The following is a 22,970-nucleotide window of genomic DNA, read 5'->3' as shown; positions in this document are numbered from 1 at the left end:
AAGAAAAACACCAGCATCTCTGAGCAAACTTCAAACAGTTGGTGTGCACTGTGGTCAGTGTAGGGGATTTCAACATGGAGATTTCATAGAACACAAGAGCTTCATCTTGAAACCTGCCTTGTGTTGCCGTTTCTTTTTTTGAATCGATTTTGTAAAGAAGTCCAAAATGATCTTTTTTATCTCTGATACGGAAGCCCTGAGCAGACTTATATCCATACATTTGATTCACTCCCTCTTTCCTGTGATAACGAGTAATTCCCCATTGCTTACTCGAGATCTCGACTTATTTATCTTTTATGCTCAGAGTTTCCAAAAAGCACAAAATGTAAGCTTTTCCCTGCGAAACAGAAAGCGTACAGACACTGTCCACCCTTCATTTCCCATCCTTCCTGCCGAGTCTTTCTCTCTCCGCAGCTCAGCTTGTTGGCTCATCCCTCCCAGACCGGAGTTCAAGTCCTGATACGTGACCTTTCGGTGAAGCTTCTGCTGGACGAGTTGCAAGTCCGCAGTGTGTCTTTATGTGCGTGTCTGTTTGTGTATTCATGTTTGGTTAAGCGAGGCCCTCCAAGAAAGCCGATAATAGCTGCCTGCGGTTGTCAGATGATGTTTCCGGCTGAAAGCTGTTAGAGGAGGGTCGCTGAACAGCACTTGTGACAGAGACGACAGTATTATATGCCAGCTCCCAGCGGGGGCACAAAGAGCCGCTTCTCCGCTGCGCTGCTGGGTTCCTGTCCTCTTTCTGGCTCGAGTGTCTGAGAACGATCAGAGCTAAAGAAAGAGACAAAGTTGTTCAACTTAATCCCTTAGAGGAATCAAGTATGACTTGACCTTTAATGTAGCTCTACCAGCATCCATCTGTTAGGGCTTTTCTCTTTTTTTATTTGATTGCCATGAGCTTTTATTTTTTGTCACAAAAGAGTTCCGTCTGTTCTGTAAACTCCAATTATCCTCCCATTCTCTCCCTGAATCAAAGTTTTGGATATCGCTCATGCATCCCCTCGCCAAGTAAACAACTTTGGCTGCGGTGTTGGCCTAGATTCACCGTCTTGCTAAAGCAATATGTGGCGCTTTGTTTGGGTTTTTTAAGGCATGGTTTATGAATGCGCTCATAGTTCAAGCACAGTTTATTCTGTTAAAAATGTTAACAGGCCGGGGTTGTTTGGGTTTATTAAGCTGCCACAGACCACATTTTGAATATTAGACTGTGTGTTTGCTGAAGTTAATTGTTAGTAAGTTTGATATAATCATGCAGCTGTCTCCTCACTGATTCGCTCCAGTCACTTCGGGTAATATCTACACGAGCGGCTGGTGTCAGAGTTCACGGATCGCCGACGCTCTCGCTTATTAGAGGATATTTCCGCTCAGCATTATGAGTTTGGCTGAATCCTCTGGACAGGAAGCCTTTGCGACAAGTCAAATAAAAGCCTCTATGTTTAAACTTTGACTATTTTGTCTCCCTCCAAACCAATAAATAGTGAGGCTTGCCCTCACTGCACAGGGAGTCTCAGCGCCTCGGGGACCAGTTTCTCTTTTTACGTGATGATGAGGATCCTAAGACGAGGAAGAAATGGAATTACTCCATTCAGAAACTGAAATCTGGAAATGGAGAGAAAATGAATGACAGCAGAAAGAGAGAGAAAAGGGCGGCAAAAGGGGGAACAAGTCTACTTTAACTTTCCTTGATTTGGAATATTTAAGTTCAATTTAACACAATTATTTATGTATTTATTTCTGTGGAATGGAAAGAAACGTTTGATGTCTTTTTTTATGTGTTTAAGCTGTCTTTGGACCACGCACATAAGATTAAGATTAAAGCCAAGTTTCTCTCTTTTTCTGTCATTAACGTCGTGCTAAGCTAAAATAAACTAACTGAATGTTTTCCGGAGCGTTATGTTCAACCTGTAAGTGTGAGACAGACATTTATATTGTAATCTAACTTTCAGCAAGGAAACAAATGTAAAAGCATATTTTCAAAACTGCAGAACCAATCCCTTATTAGTGTGGTCTTATTTGATATAAAAATGCAGCAAGCTAGCACTGTGGTGCAGAAACAGAATTTATATACAAGAATAGGTGGTGCAACGCTGGACTGGAAGAGTAACGGAGGCAGACGCGGCTCCTTTTGAAATTCTCCCTTTAATAAGATTCAAAGGACCGTCTTGTCTTGTTTAACGTTATCGTTGTATCTGAATTGATTTAATTTAGATTCTTGCTTTTCTGGTTTCTTCCCAGGCCAAAAAAAAGGTGATTGGGGGGGTTAATGTTTGTCTGGGGTGCCTCACGAGTTAGTAGATAAGGAACAATGCCCCAGTCCCTTTCCACAGAACACATTATTATTATGCTATGAAATCATTTGTGCTACTGCACACTCTGTCATTGTACCCAGGGAACTGCACACGTACCCCCCCCAGAGTACAAATAACAGGAACAACTTCCATTCATCTTCAGCGTTTTAAGCTACAGGCAGACGAATGTGTCAAAACCATTCAACTCCCAACGCGTTCTGGGCCCCATGCTGCAGTCTGCATTATTGTTGTCAGCAGGCCAACTTTTCCTTTCGAGGGACTGGAAGCATTCCCCTGCATGCTGCAGCTGCCACAGCTGGAAAGAACACAGTGTTATAGTAAATACTCGTAGGGATATTTCGCCTTGAGAGGAACTTCTGACTCAGGGAGGAGCGGGGGAGCTCCGCATCAAAATGAAACACGTCTGGGGGTGTTTCTTGGCCGTTTCGGGATGATTTTAGTGTCTAACAAGTTTGCAAAAAGGTCAAAAAGAATAAACCTAAATGTTATCCTGTGAGGTGTCTGCTCTGCATGCCCTCATAGATGCCCTCATAGCCAAGAATAAACAGACACAGCAGCTGATTTGTGCTAATATGAGACCAAACTGTCGAGTGCATGACGTCTTTGGAAGATGAAGTATTTCTATCTGACGAAAGAGACTAAACATAATCCAGGTCCTGGATATGTGACCCATAGCTCGCTCCAGATTTTTTTCTCCTCCCTCTCTAGCTCCATAACTTCGCCGGCTCTCCTCTGAATTCTCTATAAGAAGTGACGTACAGGACTGGGAGCACAGAGCCATATAATCAGAGAGGGCTGGTCTTTTAAGACAGGCACAGCGTCGCTGGGGAAAAGTCTTTGCTTGTGCACGCTCCCTTTTGATGGGGAGGTGTTGATGTGTGATATCGGCATTAACTACATGTCATTTGAGAGCCTTGACATGCTTCCTTCAGAGGTAGTTTGGTGCTAAAAATAAATCAGGGAAATTCCAGTTTTAAACCTTTGCCTTATTTGATATATTGTGGGGACCAAGTTACTTCCATGTACAGATCACTTTGGAATGGCCCGCAGTGGATTGCTTTAGCCGTAAGCTGCTAATTAAGGCGTTAAGATCACATCTTCATCCGTTTACATAAATATGTTTATGTCTTTATCAAATAAGTTTCTAAACACTGTTGAATCTTTGGCTTTTCCATTTCTGCCAATCTCTGCCGTTACCCAAGTGAAGAAAGGTTTCTTTGTGTAAGAAACAATCCTATTGTAGGTTTGTCTTTTTGACAGCTCAGGTCGGGGGACGTGTCTGGACAATGAACCTCTGAAACGAGACTTCCTGTACCCAACAGTGGCCCCGGGGCAGGTGTACGATGCAGACGAGCAGTGTCGTTTCCAGTACGGAGCCTCCTCACGCCAATGCAAGTATGGGGTAAGAAACCAGCATCTCCTACTCACCTGCTCTCTTCTCACCGACTCAGGGGACACTTGATTCAGTCAAGTTATAAAGTCAGAAAGTTGCATCACTAAAACGCAGACATGCGTACGACGGGATACAATGCGATGCAGTTTGCGAAAGACAAGACACCATGAGATGCAATATGATGCAAAACAATACCACACCATATGTTGTGCTGGGACGTTATTTTCCCATCGGGGAAAGTTGCCTCACAATTTTCAGCAAACAAAAAAAAAATCCATGTTACCAGAGAAGCACACATCAAGTCCAAGACTTTCCATGACACCAGATTCTTCTGGGTTCCTCAAGTTCGACAGGAATTCTGTTCCAATTTGGACGACATTCACAACAGGTGTTCATCATTTACAAGAAAGGGAGGATGGACCTGAAATCCTTAACCATTATACCTTTGACCTTTCTTTCGCGCCAGAGTAGAAAAATCAGTGTGGTTGCAAATGAGTATTTGGTCATCAAAACCAGTTCTCAAACCTCCATTAGTTTCTGGATTGTTCTTGAGGACCATCTCAGTTTCCAGGTGCTAACACAAAGAGATGGCTCTGAGTAACGACTGTTATCAGGGGTTAAAGAGATCTTGCCTCTGGCCCATTTTACGCCAATCTGATTGATTTCTTTTGTCTGAGAGAATTTTGCTGTTTGGCCAAAAATGGAAAATCTTCCCACATTCTACTTTTCAGACACTTACTTAGATATACAGTACATGTATTTATCAAAGGGCTTTAAACTTGCAGTTTACAGGCATTTTAATTTTAGTTGTTGGTTTACAGTTACAACCTTTTCGGTCCTCACTTGGATGATTTACATTTCCTTGTTGAGTTGAAAGGTGGGAAAATACGGAAAGAAGATAACATGCTTTTCTTAAATGATCTGACAACTACAAGAGGCTCTCAGGGGTCTTTTCACACAATGCCTTAATTATCTTTTAAATCTATTTACTTAGCAGACAAAGAGATGAAGGATCCACATCTACACTCCCCACATCTGTAAAGATTGTGATTCAACCCTCCGTGACCGAGTGATAAGAAAACCACAGCTCTTAAAGTGACGCAGGCAGTGAAAGACAAAAACGGATCCAAGAGGGTCACATGGAAATGAATGTGATATTGTTTTTTTATAAATATTCGATGAAACGTTCATGGGGGGGGGGGGGGGGGGGGGGGGGGGGGACAGAGAGATTAGTGGAGATCATAGAGTAATTTCATGTCATTGAAAGAAATATCTGACAGCAGATTATAACAGGCCCCAAGTCGAGCCCTGTTATTTTGGCTCCTAAGCTCATAATTGTGGTTTCAGATCAACATGAAAGCAGAACATTTATGAGCGGACTCGGTTCCAACGAAGCTTTATTAGACTTCTTGCATCTGATCTATTTCATGAAGCCATTTCTTGAAAGAGATGCCCTTAATCGTGACTCTTTATAGGACAGTCTTGACCACTGGAATGGATAAAAGGTCTAATGAACAGAAGAGTCTGGTTTCTGCAGCCATAACTTAGAGATGAACAGCGATGGGAAACCCAAGGAAGTCTAGCCGAGCTTATTAAAGTTTATCTCTAACATAACAATAAATAATCTTGCTCAGTCATAATGTGGTTCTTAATATTTCACTCGTTAAACGTGTTGGCTCGGGCTGTGACATCACAAAATGATTTATTCTGTATTCAACCTCAAGATACAACATTTTCTGGCAACAACTCTTCACCATATTCGCTCATCTTTGGGACCACACATCCGATCAGCACACATGACCTGGAGTGTCCTGTGAGGCCACCACGATATTATCGTAGAAAACCCCCCGAAATCCTGTCCGCACAAAAACATGTTGCCATAAATGCCAATTAGTGTGGAACCACTTGATTTATGTTTTAATTCTGAGAAGCTCAACATGCACACTCTGCATGCTGCAACCAATTTAATATATCTTCCAATATACGTACAGTATATCGGTACTTAATGCTCAGAACATTCCCAATCAGTTTTTTTTTTTTACCAAACGCCTCAGTAAGGCTCAATTCTCCCTTATTTTAGAAAAATGGTTTTAACACAAAGTTATGAACAAAACTTACTATAACCCTAAAATGATTTCCAGTTTTGCTAGTAGATCTAAGGATGGTAGATAATCTGTCAACCCCTTTAAATACAATAGCATGAGTCTTAGATGTACTTTGTCTTTGATCGTAACATGGCAAACATATCCTGATAAACATCATCTTTTTAAAATGATGAACATGTTAGCATGTTAGCTACAAGTATGTGTCCATGTACCAGCTATGTGCGCTGTGAATACAAACTTCCCCTTGGGGAGACAGTAGAGTGTTGTACTGATTGACTTTAGCGTTAGGCCAAGGACAGTCTCAAAAAGGTAATTGGGCATCGGTTGAAATCAAATAAATTGAAACAATCTGTCATTCCTTAAACAAACTGTGAACAAATCAAACCAAGTCATGAATTGTTTTGTGCTCATGGCTCATTACCAAAAGAGCCTGTGAACCTCTGATGCAATATTTCACTGGATTTGGCTGACGACACGTTTCGAACGAGGGGATATCACAGCCGTTAAATCACAGCGTGAGACTCTGTCAGGGCTGGGAAAAGTAACTCAGATGTGATGAAAGGAACTCTGGGTAATTTATAGCAATAATTTAGTTTCAGTGACTACTTTAGCCATGTTCAAAGCTACCGACACAGGAAACTGGAGGTACGAAAAACAAACAACCTTTGATGGCTGTATTAGTGAGACCCTTACTGAGTACCCCTGCCCTTTTTTTTATTACCCGCTTGTTCTCTCTTTAGCGTAAATCAATCAGGCCCACATCCAAGTTCGTTAAGGCCCCGGCCGCTGACCTTTTAGCAGGGCCCAGATAGTGAATGGAGCAGCGGGGTGGCTTATTGAAACCAGCTGGCCTCGGGGAGCTGCTGCAACCAGAGAGTGGCAGTTTGCCGCTTTATTTAATCTGTATAGGCTCAGGGAGCTGAGGGGCCGTGGCATATTTACTGACCCCCCGGGTCAGAATCAATGCACAGGATCATAACTCTTTTTCATGGGCCTGCTCTTCTGCCGTACACAATTGTCCTGTAAAAGCCTTTGAAGATGAGAGGCAAGTCGACCCAGTTTTGGTTTAATGGGAAATCTAATGCAAGGTTGTGCAGAGCTGTCCTTGTAACATGTGTTCACTTTATGGTTTTATTTATTTGGGGGCAACTTGGAGCTGTCTGCGCTCCATCTCTCTCTCACACACACACTCCCTTCCTTTAGTAATCTAAATGGATTCTCCTTATACTCCAGACTGAGGAGCGAGCAGTGTTTACACAGACCACTCAGTAATACTAAAGATATTTGTTCGGCCACAAGTCGTCTTTATCTGAGACTTGGGAGGCCTGTTGCTCACTCTTGATTTCCCCTAAGAAGCAGAAATTGGATTTCTAGAACTGATGTCACGGTCCCATGTGGTCCCGAGGCGAACGTGAGCAAAGGTTAGTCACGGTGGTGTTGATCCAGCTGACTCTTCATTTCTCATAAGAGAACATTAAGAGCAACCGGTGACCCTTGGCGTATTGCTCAAGATGCTCCATGATCCAAAGCATATGGGCTCTTGAAGTTAGCAGTCTCGACGTGGTCCCTTTAACTCTTCTCATCCTCTGATCTGATCTGGAATTATGTCGATTTATAGAGCAACGTTCGTGCCGTTCATATTCTTGTCTCGCCGACTACAAAGGGGAAAAAAAAGGGAAACCGCAAAAGCTTCTGACAAATCAGTCTCAGTCTTATTCACCAGCAAACAACTGCTAAAATGATTTATTCTGATCAACTTGCTTTTGCCTTCTTTCCTAGGAAGTGTGTAGAGAGCTCTGGTGCCTTAGCAAAAGCAACCGCTGTGTAACAAACAGTATCCCTGCTGCAGAGGGGACTCTATGCCAGACTGGGAGCATTGAGAAAGGGGTAAGTCATCAAATGTTTCTCATACATTCTGTTAATATCACCCCCACCAGAAACGCCACATTTTCTCACTTACTCAAAGTAGTATCTGGGGATAATTGTGGTTTTAAGATATCTTCAAAGTTTTGATTTCCTCCACCCACAACTCCCTCAACCGTGATGAAAGATGGGGAGGAGAATGATGAAAGACCATAACCATATTCTTTGGAAATTCCTTAGTTTTTTGCCAAATCACATCCCGGAGCACAACTCTGAAGCAATATGTCCTCGCTCGCTTCTCCAACTCACAACTTAACACTCAAGAGAGTAAAGACCACTTTAAAATGATGGACAGGGTCAAACAGCACTTTTTTTCATATTTCAACCAACCAATCAGCTTATTTACACAGCACCAAATAACTAATGAACAAGTAATCTCAGGAAACGTTCAAGACACCCGAAGCCAGGACTAGGCAAAACTCTGTTTGGTGAAATAATAATACTTTGGTCACTTAATGCAACTGTACACGTCATGAGTCATTGAGTCAAAGATGAACTGTTTTGAGACTGTGGTTGTTGCACGTGATCTTTGTACGGAGGCTTTTCCTCCAAACGGATGTCCCGGGTACAAGTCCGACCTGTGGCTTGTTTTAATTGGCAATGGATCCAATGACATGGTGTCCATTGATGATCTCGGAACCAATTGGCAATTGGCTAATGAAGATATATCCTCAGGGAGTGACGTACATCTTTCCAGTCTTCCTGTAAAGCCAGTAGTTGTGTGTTAGACTTCCTGTTTCGCTGTGTTGCCATCGTTTACAGAGAAATTAGCAGCTTAAGAAGTGGAAATGTGAGACATCAATCGAAGCTAAATTGTCATCAGATGTCTGCGGTGAGTTCAGGGATGGTTGAGTATGTTCTGCCTCTTTTGCTGTTCCCTTGCAGCGTTGTCTTGCATACAGCTGAAGTCCATTGAAATGCAAGCGGACGATGATACTGGTACTACAGCTGAACGCTTCCCAAACCAAAATATGGACCCATGACATAAATAGAGATTACCATTCATATGGATTGATTTTGGTCTTTCTCTGGATAAACCATAAACCTTGAGTGGAGTGGAACAGCCATTCACTTCCATTATATTTATGTTGAGGCTGAAATTTTAAACACCCAACTACTTCTACGAGATAAAGGCCATGTATTTGCGGTTTGGGACAATGCACCCTTTAACGACTGAAGGTATAGAAAGTGCTGCACCTGGTTCTTTGTGTGCTGAAAAATGAGCTGAAGCTATTGCAACCTCATTACTTGGACTTGCAACTATCCCACTCTGGTTACGGGTACCATTCCCTCAGTTTGAACTCATCCAATGGGTGATACTACCCACTCACACATACACACATTCTCACACACATGTAACCAGGCCAGGCTTGAGGTCATCGGCCCGCTGTTGATGCCAGCCAGGTTAGTGGAGACAGTTTTAACACGGATTACGGCAGCCATTGTCGCTGGGTGGACCGAGGTCTAAAAGGGAAGAATAGGAGAGTGTCACGAGCTGTCACCCGTGATTACCATTAGCTGAGTGGAGCCTTTGAGGTCCGGGGCCCACGGACAGGGTCCTGGACAACACAGGGGGCCCCAGGTTGAGCCAGGGGGGTTTTGGAACAGCTTTGGAACAGCTTTAGGAGAGCCACTGGCATACCCTGTCTGCCCCTGTCGGGGACAGCTTCAAAGGAATATGAATGTCAGCCATTTCTCACCCAGCATGTAATGGAGAGAGGCCCTTCCAACAGGAGACGGGAGAGAGGGGGAGAGAGAAAGGGGGAAGAGACAGAGGGGAGGTCAGAGAGAAACTGAAACTGACCAACACAGAAGAGATTATCCCCTCTGTCTTTGGTTTTCTTTCTGTGTCCTCGTCATCTCTCCAACCCCTCGCACCTCTCTCCCTCTAATCTTGTTTAGACAGCTTCTCAGGTCAAGAATGAGTAAGCCAGTGAAAGAGGACGGCCCAACCTCACCTTGACTGTCCTGGTATCACTTGGTTCTTAGCCTACTGACACAGTATGAGAGACAAAGAGCTGTCTCTGATCCCCTCTTCACTCGGTGGCTCTGAACAGCTTAGCAAGAGGATTAAATCACTCCTGAAAAAAAGCCACACAGTGCTTTCTATCCCTCACCTAAAAGATACTCTTAACATCCTGGTAATGTTCAACTAAAAGACAAGAACTTACTAAATCAGTTTAAGAAGTTAGTCTGTTAAATAAGAGTAAAGTTCAATGTCAGAACTCACAAAAAAAAAACCTCACTGTTGAAATAGCTCAAATGGAGAAATCCATTTTTACCACTCCTAACAAGCTCAAATTAACCACCATAATTAAAAGTTGACACCACTCTGAGTACAGCTGAAGCAAGAAAACGCTGGTCGAGAAAAAGCTGCACATTTTCTCAAATGTTAAAACTATTCCTTTACTGGCAAAAAGCAGCCAAGAACAATACAACAATAGACTTCAGCAAGGAGGAAACCCAGACAGCAATAGCCTCGAAATGGCAGGTGAGAAAGGCGAAATAACAGGACTAATGCAGAATTGAAATTATAGGCTGAGTAATAGTGTAATCACAGGTTAGGTAAAGTGTGTGTTTGTCTTACGAGTGTTTTTTTTTAAAAGCGAGACGCAAGCTGCGAGAATGTGTTATTGAAGGACAACGTCATCAGTCAAGTTCTGTATAGTCTGCTCTTCACGATAAACAGATGCTTATAAATTTATTGGCGACTAATGATGGTTTGAAAACTGTAAAACTGACACTTAAGCATTCATAGTCGTTAATAGTTGCGTGTTATTGTGATTCTCGCCTAAACTTTGGACTCTAAAACAAACGTTAGCGTGTCTCAGTGTTTGTGTTGTAAAGAAATTCTGCGTCATAAAATCTCTTTCCCTTCTCTCTCGCTTTCCCTCTGTCTGTGGTTTCGCTCCTCCCCGCTCAGTGGTGCTACCAGGGGGATTGTGTGGTGTTCGGTACCTGGCCTCAGAGTGTGGACGGAGGCTGGGGGCCCTGGTCCATGTGGGGGGAGTGCAGCAGGACCTGTGGGGGCGGTGTTTCCTCCTCCATGAGGCACTGTGACAGCCCAGCGTAAGTAGGCAAAGTAAGCCACAGCAAGCTGAACACACACATTCAGGTTCCTGCCGACAGGTGTGTGTGTGTGTGTGTGTGTTTGTGTGCATGTGTGGATGATTGTTGTATCTGAGTGGGGGGAGAGCCAATTAGATTTTCTCTGAAGTAAATCAGTTTAGGTTTAGTTGTGTCTTTGTTGATGTCACCTGCAGCTCGAACAGCAAACCTTGAAGCTTCATAAAAAAAAAAAAGGATAATATAATGGTTTATTTAATGTTTTTAATGTACTAAACCCATTTTAAAAAGAAGCTGTTTATGACTGTGCAGCCGTTTCTTGGCCTTCAGGCAGTACAAGCTTTAAAGAGACAATCAAATCATGCCTAATAGCAGCTGAATGGGGATGTATTTCCTGATTAAACGGTTGAGTAAGTGGTCAATCATAAACCTCTGGAGCGGAAAAGCAGATGACAACATTAGGACTTGTCCGTTCTGCATGAGTTCAACACCAACAATACACTGTTTTCCAAGGGAAGTTGTACCCATTTCACGAGGTCTTTGAAGTGAGATTATGTCTCAGATAAGTAAGTCCAACTCTTCCTCTCACGAGCTTAAACTCTAAACAACGAAACGAAAGAAAACACTCGTTTGATTAAACTCTCAAAGGGACCCCGGCTGCAGTCTGAACCTGCTCTAGTAGAACCAGCAGCTTTGGATGTCTCATGTTGGCAAACTGTAAAAAAGATACTGAGTGTAACTACACCATAACTTGTTCTATTTAACATGCCATTAACAAAAACTGTAAAGGCTTAAGTAAAACAACAGGTCAACTAAAGACTTAAACAGGTGATATTTATTGTTTCTACTGATGATCCACTCAGTCTCACTTTTGAAGAAACTTTGCAAAAGAAGGGTAACTGGGTGTTGTTAATTTAGCAAAACATGGACGTTACACCTGTGACATCACACATTTGAAGACTGTTTGCTTCTGAAAATCCACTTGCTCATTTAAAACAAACCATCCTGAGCAAATCCTGGATGAGTGTTAAAGTGGAAAAGGAAACGTGACACCAATATGACAGAATACGTCACAGCAGTGAATCCAACACACTTCAAGAACAAGACGTTCTTCAATGGAATGAATATTGCTAAAAATACAGAGATGAAGCCAAACTCGCTTTTTTCGGCCAAAACACGTCTGTGACACGAACACATAATAAATCTATGCTTAGACTGTTTTTTAAAAAAATGTGCAACACTCAAGGTCAAACCTTTAAGCCATTTTCACAAATGCGCTCCGGATAATATCGAGATAATTATGGGAGGACTGATCCAGAGATTCTCCCGACCGAGCTGTGAGACAGGAGGCGAGATGTGACGCATGAAGCAACAGAGTCTTTATTTATAATGACAATGTTTGCCTTTATATTGATGCGACTGTTTGTGTAGACCAACAACATGACAATATCAACAAAAGAGCAGAGAGCAACATACTGGTGAACAGAAAACACAATGCAGCAGTTTAATTCAGTGTACAGAGGTCGTAGTGGTCGCGTACTCTATGCACCGTGCAGCAGTAACAGTACAGAAACGTCCCTCCGCTCCGATTGGTTCAAGGTGAATTCTGCGGAGAATAAGTTGCTGCATTTTCACGTCAATCCCATCCGGACTTTATGCCAAAAAATAAATAAATACTAAGTGTCTGTCAAAAGAAACTCTGGGTAAAATTCAGCTGTTTGCGTTCACATGTTCAGATAACCTCTGGAGTTTTTCAAGGAGATTTCCATAAGTGTAAAAAGGGTTTAAAAGTCAAAAAGGTTCATTTGAATCCAAGAGTATATATTCTTTACAGTAATATTTACTCTAAGTTTGCTAACACCAGTCACCATTAGACAGTGGTAACACCAGATTAAAAAAGGCTATAGCAGACTCCATTAAAATGACAGAAAATAAAGGTTCTTTAAGGTTGCCCTGATCGTATAAAACTAAGCACAGACGGATCTCCTCATGCTTTTTAAGATGGACTGATACAGCATGTGCAATCTGTTAAGACACATCTCTGTCTACTGTAGATTATAGCCCTGTTTAGTTTTGTTTTAAGGACCCTCGTGTGTCCTCGGCAGACAAATCATTGTCTGGTGCATCTCTGTCTGGCAAGGAGACGTTTTTGGATCCTTATCCTGCTTCCAGCGCTGCATTCCTTTCGCTGTGGAAGCTAGATATTACGTCAGACACGTCATGGGAAGACACGAGAGGAGAGCCAGGGTGAACCAGGGGAAAGGAAAATAAAAAAAGGAGAGAGGGGGGGAGGGAGGGAAGGCACTGAAATAATGTGGAACACCTGTGTAAGGTGATCGTTGCTGCTCAGGCATCAGGGGAAAACAGAACCAGACGAGACGTTGTGCAATGAAGTGCAAATAATGTAGGACAGGGAGGTTGATGAAGGTGAGGAAGAAGGGGAAGAGATTTCTTTGAGGGGGGGGGGAAAGAGCGAGTAGAGAATCGTCATTTGCATCTATCTCAAATCCAACAGCAGGTCACATTTAAGGGCTTTCAGAGCGGCTCGGATTTCATGAATGAATCATTGGCACTCGCACAAACACACTTTTGTCTTCTTTCAAAGACTGTTTCAGGTCTTTTTTTTTTTTTTTTTTTTAAACGACCCGCACTTACCTGAACCTTCGGAAAGGTCACCTTACATCACCAGTAATGAAGTCTGTTAAGATAACTTGTGATTGTATTTTGCTGTCGCTTAAAATGATTTCCTTGCGCTCATTTGTTTCCTCTTGTGTCCCTCAGTCCATCTGGAGGAGGAAAGTACTGTCTCGGGGAGAGGAAACGCTACAGATCTTGTAACACAGACGTGAGTTTCTTCTCTCTCTCTTTTTTTGCCTCCTTATGGTATTTAAAACAAAGTTGACTTGGAAGCTAAACTATTCTCTTGATGGATGCTCTGCTCTGATTTGTAAAGGCGCTGAGCTACGCTGCCTGCTGACAGACTCTGACCGTGGATACTGTAGTCCTGTCACAGCACCTCCTCTTTGCTGCTTTACATTTTTGCTCCAGCGGGACGTGTTGAATTAGGGAGAACTTTAAAAGGAGTATGCTAGCTAGCAGCATCAAACCGCCGCTAAGCTTTCTGACATGTTTTCTCCCTGGAACGCTGCGCGGATGATAATAAAAAGGCACAAGCTGGGATTCAATATTCCCCATGGTGACTTTAGGTTTATTCGCCTCTTTGTCACTTTACAGTCTCTATATTGTTTGTGACATTTCACGTGAGTCGAGGATGATGACAGTTTCAGAGTTGAATCCATGAAAAGCAATTCACTGAATTTTTTAAAGAAAACGTCTGGAGCAAAGCTTTAAACAAATATTTAACATGGATGCCATGCCAGATCTCTGTTCAACTATTTCTAGGTGGGCTTTTTATCATAGGGTGAAAATTGAAATAGTTAGGGCCCTGGTGGACGTTTTAACCACAAGTCTTAAAAATAACAGCTGAGAGCAAGCACCGAGTGTTTTCTTTGGAAAACAAACACCATCCCTAACCGCCGTTTTCATCACACTGACCACACCTCGTCCAAGGAAATGTACGTGTGTGTGAGCTCAATGACAGATATTCACACACACACGCATAAATTGATGTTTGTATCCCACCTTTTTCCACATTGATCAGCTGTCAGATATTATTCAGTAATGCTGCCTCCCTTTCTGACTCTTCCTGTCCACTTTATATCCCGAAGCTGTTCCAGTTAGCGTAATGCTTCATGCTTGAGTCTTTTAGCTGTGGACACTCACCAGGTTTAACATGTTATCTTTAAACATCTCTAATAAAATGAGAAGATAACAAGAGTCCATCACGTCTCTCCACTGTGAGGCTGCACTTATATCCACTGAGTGCTCATGTCAGCTGGAGAAAAGGCTGATTTTAATAATCATTATGACTATTTTAGATTATCTTGTCAGCATGCTTACTTTGGCCAAAAAACCATTACACACCAAGTCCACCTAATAATGGGGAAATTACATCATGGCCACACCCCATTTTAGGCGATTTTTTATTTCTTTTATTGATCCGTTTTTTTTTTTTTTTTTACATTTTGTGGACAAAACTAGAAGTTCCCTAAGAGAGTGCTGACCTCGGTGAAGGTCAGTGATAAAAGAGATGTTTAAGGCACTGTGTGCTGCAAGCGTAGAAATACAGAGGCTGCAGCCACATTTAAGGGGTTAAACAGTAAACATCTTCATAAACATAGCGCACACTGAAGCTGCTGTTTTGTGCGTGTTTGGTTTTCTCAGTAACTATAGTGTGTGATTCTCTCTTGAAGAAGCAGTTCAGTATTGATAATGCCTTACACAGTCAACTAGTCAACAAGAGATGATAAAAAGGAATCCCTAGGCTACTTGTAGCTCTTCTAATTTGATCCTTGAAGTCCTTCTTCAAACACGTGTTGGCTCTCGTACAGCTCATTTGGCCTTGTGTCGCATTTCAACACACACTTGTAATAATATTATTCTGTCTCCTCTGATTCAATCTGCATGTTTGATGTGCGAGTTTCAAGCTGCCATATTGCCAAACACTTGAGTGGTAATGAAAGTGGCTCGGCCTTCCCAACGGCCCACTCCAACGTGGAACACTTTCAGCATGAGAAATACAGCTTTGACCTGAGAGCTTTTATTTGTCCCATGGGAGAGTGTTTTGAGGTTTCTAAGGACCTTTTCACACCAATAAAGTGTTTCTTTCCACTTTTTTTGTTAACCTCATCTAACTGGAGAAACTTCATGAAAACAAAGAAGTCCCTCCAAATGCGAAGCACGCTGCTCTCGATTAGAAATTCTGAGAAGCACGTCTGTTTTAGTGTCTAAAAATAAAAAGTGACATCTTATATTGACTTTGTCCTGTAGTTAATTATCAAGTTGTCATTGAAAAAAACACTTCCCAGAAAAAGCAATAGTAGTTGCCAAAAATCCACTGATGGTAACAACATGCTAGCTTGCATCTGAAGATCTTACAGGATCATTACACGTGTTTCACGAAAGATTTAGCTCCTTCACTGCAAATCATGTGCGTTTGTTCTGACTTTGTGCGACTGCATGACCCAGGTTTTTGAATTTATGGATACTTTCTTTCCAGTCGTTCCAGTTATGCACTGGTTTCCATTCATTTCCCTGTGGCATGAAAATCATTTGGCAGACTCTCTTTAAAGTTGTAAAATCCATTAGAGCAAACATCAAGTCTGCATTTTCCTTTTGTCAAAGTTACATAATCTTTGCTGGGTAATGAAGTTTAACTGCAAAATGATAAGAAAAAGGGTTGTATTGCTTTACTCTGCATCTTTAAAACAAAGTTTGTACATTCAGAAAGTTGCTTATTTCTATACTTAGAATACGCTGTGAATGGTTATTTAGTAACTTAGGCAGCAAAATATGAGTTTTAATGCTTTAAAGTTGAATACAGTTGCCCATATTTCATACAGCATTAGAGGAAAGAGCCAATGAAAGTGCACTTGTATGTTTATGGTAATAACTCTTGCAATGCTATGGTCGTTTAAGAAGCACAGATCTCCAGTGTTATTTATATTTCTTCATTTTTTCAGGCCTGTCCGGCCGGTGCTCGTGATTTCCGAGAGAAGCAGTGTGCGGACTTTGACAGCATGCCTTTTCGTGGGAAATATTACAACTGGAAACCTTACACTGGTGGTGAGTCGGCCTAGTCTGTATTCTTTAGCAATTTTAGAAACTGTATTACAGAAATACATTAAAAAATATATATATAAAATTGTTTTTTATAAATGTATATTACTCTGTTTAGTTAATATGTACAAATAAATCACTTGCTTTATATTAATACAGAAGTATGCAGTAATTGTAGATTAAAAATGTAGCTTTTAAGCTAGTTGTTTAGTCCCATGATTACCTTTTCAAAACACTTTTTGTGTTACTTTTAAATAAAGTTTTACCTGTTTACGTTTACATTACAACAATTTGAATGAAAGAAATACATCCTTTCATTTACCAGGTCATATTCACAACAGCTAATGATAACTTTCTCTGTAAGCTAGTTTAGCTTGGTCGTGTAAATATTTAGCATGAGCTCATATCTCTGTGTAATCTTTTTTTTTTTTTTTTTTTTTTTTTTTGTAAATCTTTATTTAGTCAGCATTTAAAACAAGGCTAAAGTTGAAGATATAAACAGCTGATGGAACCGGCTCCACATCGACTCGCCTCGACGCCGAGCTGTAAAATCTCTCTGTCATCCTTTTCACGTCACAGATGACGATCTGCAGGCCGGCCTGCCTTATGTACCGAGTTCACACTAACAGAGTGAAGGTCTCTTTGAAGGCCAGGGAATTCTTTAGATTCTTATACACGTGACTCAGTTATAAGACCCTCCCTGCTCTTCTGGATATACTTCTCGCCCTACCTGGAATAGTTTACATTTTGGGCAGACTTCCAGATACAAAAGGGGCCTGAATTCTTACCTCTCTTCTCGACCACCACTTCTCGTTCTGGAAGTGTTATTGTTCTGTATCACAGTTATTGGCAGGGGTTTGGGAGTACAGGTCTGGTGTCATTCCCCCCCTTTAACTTCTCTCCTTGATGTCGGCAGATCATGGAAAATTTCCACTTAGAAAAAGCGATAAAAAGTTTAAAGCATGTAAACATGGCTTTTATTTTCCTTGATAGATGGACGAGCTTAAGTTAGATCTCTTTTATCTCAGGGGTCTGTTTTGTCAAATCTATCACCTCCTGACTCAAAGCGTTCCTTGGAGCTGGGAGCCGTCATGTACAAACGCTAGATAACCTGCGTCAGTGTTAACAGGTCTTAGCAGCTCGTTGTGGTGTGACGTTAGCCTCTGCGTTTTAAATCTGACTTTCCTCCACATGATTAACATTGTCAACCAAGTCAAAAGAAGATTCCAGAGCTGACAACACTTCTGTTTCCTGATCTCTGTGTATTGTTTATCTTTGACTTCTTCTGTTGTGTTGTCTGTTTGCTTTCTGCAGGCTGCTAACAGTGTGCTCTGTCTCTCTCTGTGTGTGTGTGTGTGTGTGTGTGTGTGTGTGTGTTCTGTGTTAACCAGGTGGTGTTAAGCCCTGTGCGCTCAACTGCTTGGCAGAGGGTTACAACTTCTACACAGAGCGCTCTCCTGCAGTCATAGACGGCACCCGATGTCAGGCCGACTCTCTGGACATCTGCATCAATGGAGAGTGTAAGGTAAGTTAGCAGTAAATGGCTCTTTAAACACCTAACTTGAAACAACTTGTTGACATTGCATTTGGTCTTTTGTATAAATTCCAAAGTTGTTAAGAAATTCGACTGAGCTCTTGGCTTTCAGTACGATCTCTTTGTTTGTATTTCCGACCCCACTGGACTCATTTCTTACAAGTCAGACACATTCACATACCAGAGGGTTTCCTTTATTTAAGAATAGCTGACAGAAATGACGACAGGAGCTCGAAATGTAGAAACAAGAAACTCAGTAACGATTCCATGTTTTATAAAGACCCCCTTAAAACACAGACAGAAGTCATTGTCACTAAAATAGAAACAAATAAACTGGTAAAGAAGACCAGAACAACAAAACAACATACAAATCTGACACATTCCTCCAACATGTACAGATTGGGATATTGTGTGATATTCTCCCCGAGAGTAGCGACAGTATATTACAGGCTTTCCTCAGCCTGTGCAAGGTTAAACAAAAAATCTTGGCAGATTCTGATAAACACAACAAAAATGCACCACTTTCAGAGCATAACAATTAAACCATTGAGTATCTGATAGGGATCAAATAACTGGCCATGCCACTGGTTGTCTCTTATCGGCTCTTTGCAGCCTCAGGCGGGATTGTTCTGTGCTGAATAAAACACAAAAATCATTGTTTTTAATGAACAACAATTTGGTGTATATTTGATTTAATAAAAAAGGCCAATAACATCTTATTGAAAGGAGTTGGCAAATGATGCCGTCTCTATTTTCACGAGCATAAATCATTATTGTACGGTTTGTGTGTTAGTGTTTGTGTGTGTGTGTGTGTGTGTGTGTGTGTGTGTATGAGGAGACATTTTTTTTTGTGCATTCTCTGAGATGCAGCTGAAATAACTTTTTGGTCCCTCGCTTTAAGTATTTGCTTTGACTTCCACCTGACCGTACCGTTTGGCATGACCGTTCAGAGTCCGCGCCAACAACATTACTCTGATTCTAATATAAAAACACAACATGGTGTGTGTTTTAATGGGTAGAGAATCCTGAGAGGTGGAATATTTTTTTGACCAGAGGAGCATTGCAGGTTTTATTTCCAGACTGAACGCAGCGTTTTTATTTCAGAGGCTCTGCCACGGCGTGATAAATCTGTAGAACTCTGTCTGCCTGGACGGTTTTCAGAAACACTCAAAACTGTTCAGCTGTTTGCAGGCGCTGCAGAGACAGAGGGGAACATCAGGAATAGAGACAGACAGATAGACAGAGAGAGAGGGGGGGGGAGAGAGAGCGAGAGGTGGGACAGTGATAGGGAGCTGAAAGAAGTTCCAGAGGAGGAGTGAGAGTGTCGGTGATAACAGTCATCATCCATGTCGTTGACACACACTTGTTGGAGCTTTTGTGCCACAGTGTTTTTTTTTTTTTTTTTTAGAGGTTGATGCTCTGCTATGCAAAAAATTCAACAACACACATGAAAGAAAATGTCTGAAACTAATCATTGTAATGCTCTTTGCGGGGCTCAGTGGGTAGAGTCGTTGTTTCTCAATAGGAAGGTTGAGGGTTTGATCCCCAGCTTTTGTGAGCAACATTGTATCCTTGGGCATGACACTCAACCCCCCCCCCCCCCCCCCCCCCTCGTCCAACCAGCTCAGGAGCGCCTGTCGGGGTCAGCGTGGAAACACCTCATTTCCTTTCAGGGATCAATACAGTAAATCTTCTTCTTCTAATGCTTTAATATACCTAAAGTGTCCGGTTCACGTACAATAGACAAACCCCCCCCTGCTGAGAAATAAACCAAAATGCATTTTAAGGATGCTCAAATGAGTGTGTGTGCTGTGGATGCGTTTGAAGAGCAGAAATGACGAAATATTAAAAACAGAGAAACTCCCGAACTCTGCTGATCACTGCAGTTTGACTTCCAAGGCATTACCAATCAACTGACGATGTCGAGCACCAAGCCAATATCTTTAAATTGAGTTAGTTTGATTAGTTGGTTCGACTTTATTTTTTATGAGTGCAGATAAAAGATGAAATGGGCTCCATGTGGCCTCTAAATTAACATTTATTTGAAGCCAAACATTTTAATCTGGGATATTTGCTAGTTTGACCACTCAGGGTCCATCAGGTTTAATGACCTCTTGTCTATTTAATGTGAAAAAAAAAGAAAATAAACAACTTGCCAAGTTATTTTTGATTAAAGCTGTTATTGCGTGTGTTGTTGTTGTTGCCGTGTGAGAGGCTCAGTCTGGCGTTGTTCTTCATTTTTATTCCCAAATCCCCCAAATTTAACAACACAACATTTTCAAGGTCATCGAGGGCAGCCAAAGCTGTTTTATTTCTTCTATTGTACAAAAGTAAATGTAATACAGGCACAGTTTGTTTAGACCAAAAAAAAACCTTTGCATTGAGATGCTTCCTTTTCTAAAGAATGACTCTAAAATGACTAAACCACAGATTATTGTTGGACTGGTTGTTTCAAAGCATGCTAGCTCTCGAAGTGTCAGTATGAAGCATCCTCCGTCTCTTTACGGAGCTGAGGTAACCGACTGCCTTTTGGTGCCATATTTATTTGTTCCTTCACAAAAATTGAAGCTCGGAGGAGTTTTGATTTGTGTTTACATTAGCCAATCATATTTATCGTGAGAACATTCAAATCCAAACAGTGTAGACTCAGAACTACTTCTAGCTCATACTGAAGCCTTCGTCTTCGTCAAGGAGAAATGTTTAACTTTTTATATTATTTCAATGATTATATAACTATTGTCCTGAAAGAGGAGGAGCACATTTTGCAAATTGTGGAACTTCTCCTCGGGCCTGCGAAGTCTGTGCTCTGAAATCTGGCTTCCAGGAGTTTTGTATTGAACTTCAGCGAACAATGGTGCTGAATCCTGATTTAATTTTCCAGTCTACGGTTAAATAAATACTCACTCGCATTCTTCGACTTTGTTTGTTGGCTTCAAGCATGTTGGCTGCGATAATATCCTGGGCTCGGACGCAAAAGAAGATCGATGCCGTGTGTGTGGAGGGGACGGCAGCACCTGCGAGGCAACAGAGGGACTCTTCAACGAGTCTCTACCACGAGGAGGTAAAACATGTCTGAGTCTCTCACCTCAGGGTTTCTTTTTTTTCAGCCTTCTTTGATTCACTCAGGATTAAAAGTAAGGGCAGAGATCGTGTGTTTTGATTGGATGACCACATGTTACAGACTGTTAGTCACTGGAGATATCCGTGAAGAGAACAAACTTACTATCTGTCAGTCCCAACGCCAACCGAAGAGGATGATAATCAAAATAGCAATATCATATTTTGGCATCTGAAACGACAACAGAGCGTATGTTTTTAGCCGTGAAAGAATATCAGTCAAAACAGAATTATTTTCCCATTAATTACATCACTGTGAGGAAATCAGTAGTAGAGACAGGACTCGGTGTTGGCTACAGCTTGAAGTCGTCTATAGAGAGCCGGAGAGAGAGAAAACATATTTCTCCTTCTATGGTATGGCTAGTAAAGCATCTAAAAATACTGTGTGTGCATGTGTGTATGTCAGAGACTGTAAAAAGAGAAAGGAGGGGATTGTTTTGTCCTGCTTTGTCCTTTTTGGGTGTTTTGGAATTTATGCTATAGGTACTGCTTCCCAACATGATATTTAACTTTCTGCCTTCACTCTTTATGACACATGATCCCTGGTCTTTGTCTTGCAGGCTACATGGAGGTGGTTCAGATCCCCAAAGGATCAGTTCACATCAAGATCAGAGAAGTTGCCATTTCAAAAAATTATATCGGTAAGTGTTGGCCAAAACACGACGGTCGCTTTCTTCATTGGATTAAAAAGTGCTTACTGGCATTTTTCTTGTCAACAAAGCTAGCAGCATGGCTCTAGGGACTGAATATGTTGGTGCGTCCAGAACTGACAGAATAGCTGTTCTAGGATTGGATGGATTGCTGTGACTGTTGGAGGAACATTCATGTTTCCAAAGAACTTGAGTCATACTGTAGGATCCCTTCACTTCTCCTGATGCACTACCGTTTTAAAAACAGGGACACCCTGACAAGGCCGGGGGAAACTCTCCCAAAGGACCAAACATTTGAGACATGCTGTGTTACATGCTATTTGATAGCCTAGCGTATATGACGAACACCTCATGTACAGAGGCTGGAGTGGTCGTTGTCGCAGCATCCATGGGTTCGAATCCGACCCTGACCCTTTGCTGCATCAAACCCCGCCCCCAGCCTTTCCCCTCACTCTTCACCATGCAAACTATTACAATTCAGCATGCCTGTACACACTAAAACTAGGATTGGAAGCAATGTCAGTGTGAGCATGTTAGCATGCTGACATTAGCATTTAGCACAAAACAGTTGCAGTTTCGTCCCTCAGGCATACTAGTGGGGCTTTGTTTGGGTTCAGTTCCAATCATCATCAACCCCAGCAGACCCTGTAGCTCACTATAGAGTGATGAATTGACAATTTGCAACATCAAGCTGTTTCATATTATCTGTTCAGTTCTGTGTAAACCACATTTTCAGGCGTTTGTCTTAGTCAAGAGCCAATTAGAGGATGCCATCGTTTAATCTCCTTGTTGCCTAATCTGAAGCCATAAAACTGAGTCTGTAAAATAAAATGAAAAACCTCCCTGAACCTTTTACACATGTGACGGCCATCTTGGCACCAGACTCTGTTCGCTCTGTTCCAGACTAAACAAAAATACTATTTGCAACACTGGAGGCATCAGACCCAAAACAATCACACAACCGGATTCAATTAAGCCAGTTCTGCATCTTTTCATTAACAACAGAAAGACATGTGACAGTGTGTTGAATTTATAGCGGCTGGTGTTGATGGAGGGCTGAAGTAACACTTTGAACCGGAGAGCTGCGTCGGATTTATAGGGCCGCGGTGACAGCTGCCTGCTCCACCAGGATTATGGGGATATAATGTCTATATATCTCAGTTAAAACAGAGCGATCTTAGCTATTTTGTGGGACTA

General features: G+C 41.8%; 1 protein-coding gene across 1 annotated transcript in view; it reads left to right on the top strand.

Annotated features, from left to right (window-relative positions):
• The window catches only part of adamts6 (ADAM metallopeptidase with thrombospondin type 1 motif, 6), a 57,956-nt gene that overhangs the window by 18,268 nt on the left and 16,718 nt on the right, over window positions 1-22,970 (top strand). The window contains exons 11-18 of the mRNA XM_079363824.1: window positions 3,567-3,708; window positions 7,584-7,691; window positions 10,651-10,796; window positions 13,575-13,638; window positions 16,376-16,478; window positions 17,864-17,997; window positions 20,944-21,067; window positions 21,684-21,764. Coding sequence (XP_079219950.1) covers window positions 3,567-3,708; window positions 7,584-7,691; window positions 10,651-10,796; window positions 13,575-13,638; window positions 16,376-16,478; window positions 17,864-17,997; window positions 20,944-21,067; window positions 21,684-21,764 — 902 coding nt within the window. The remainder of the gene's footprint in view (window positions 1-3,566; window positions 3,709-7,583; window positions 7,692-10,650; window positions 10,797-13,574; window positions 13,639-16,375; window positions 16,479-17,863; window positions 17,998-20,943; window positions 21,068-21,683; window positions 21,765-22,970) is intronic.

This window comes from Symphodus melops (assembly GCF_947650265.1).
Source record: "Symphodus melops genome assembly, chromosome: 16".
In the NCBI taxonomy this organism is placed as follows: Eukaryota; Metazoa; Chordata; class Actinopteri; order Labriformes; family Labridae; genus Symphodus; species Symphodus melops.
The sequence above is the reverse complement of the archived record's forward strand: the minus strand, read 5'-3'. Positions and strand labels throughout refer to the sequence as shown.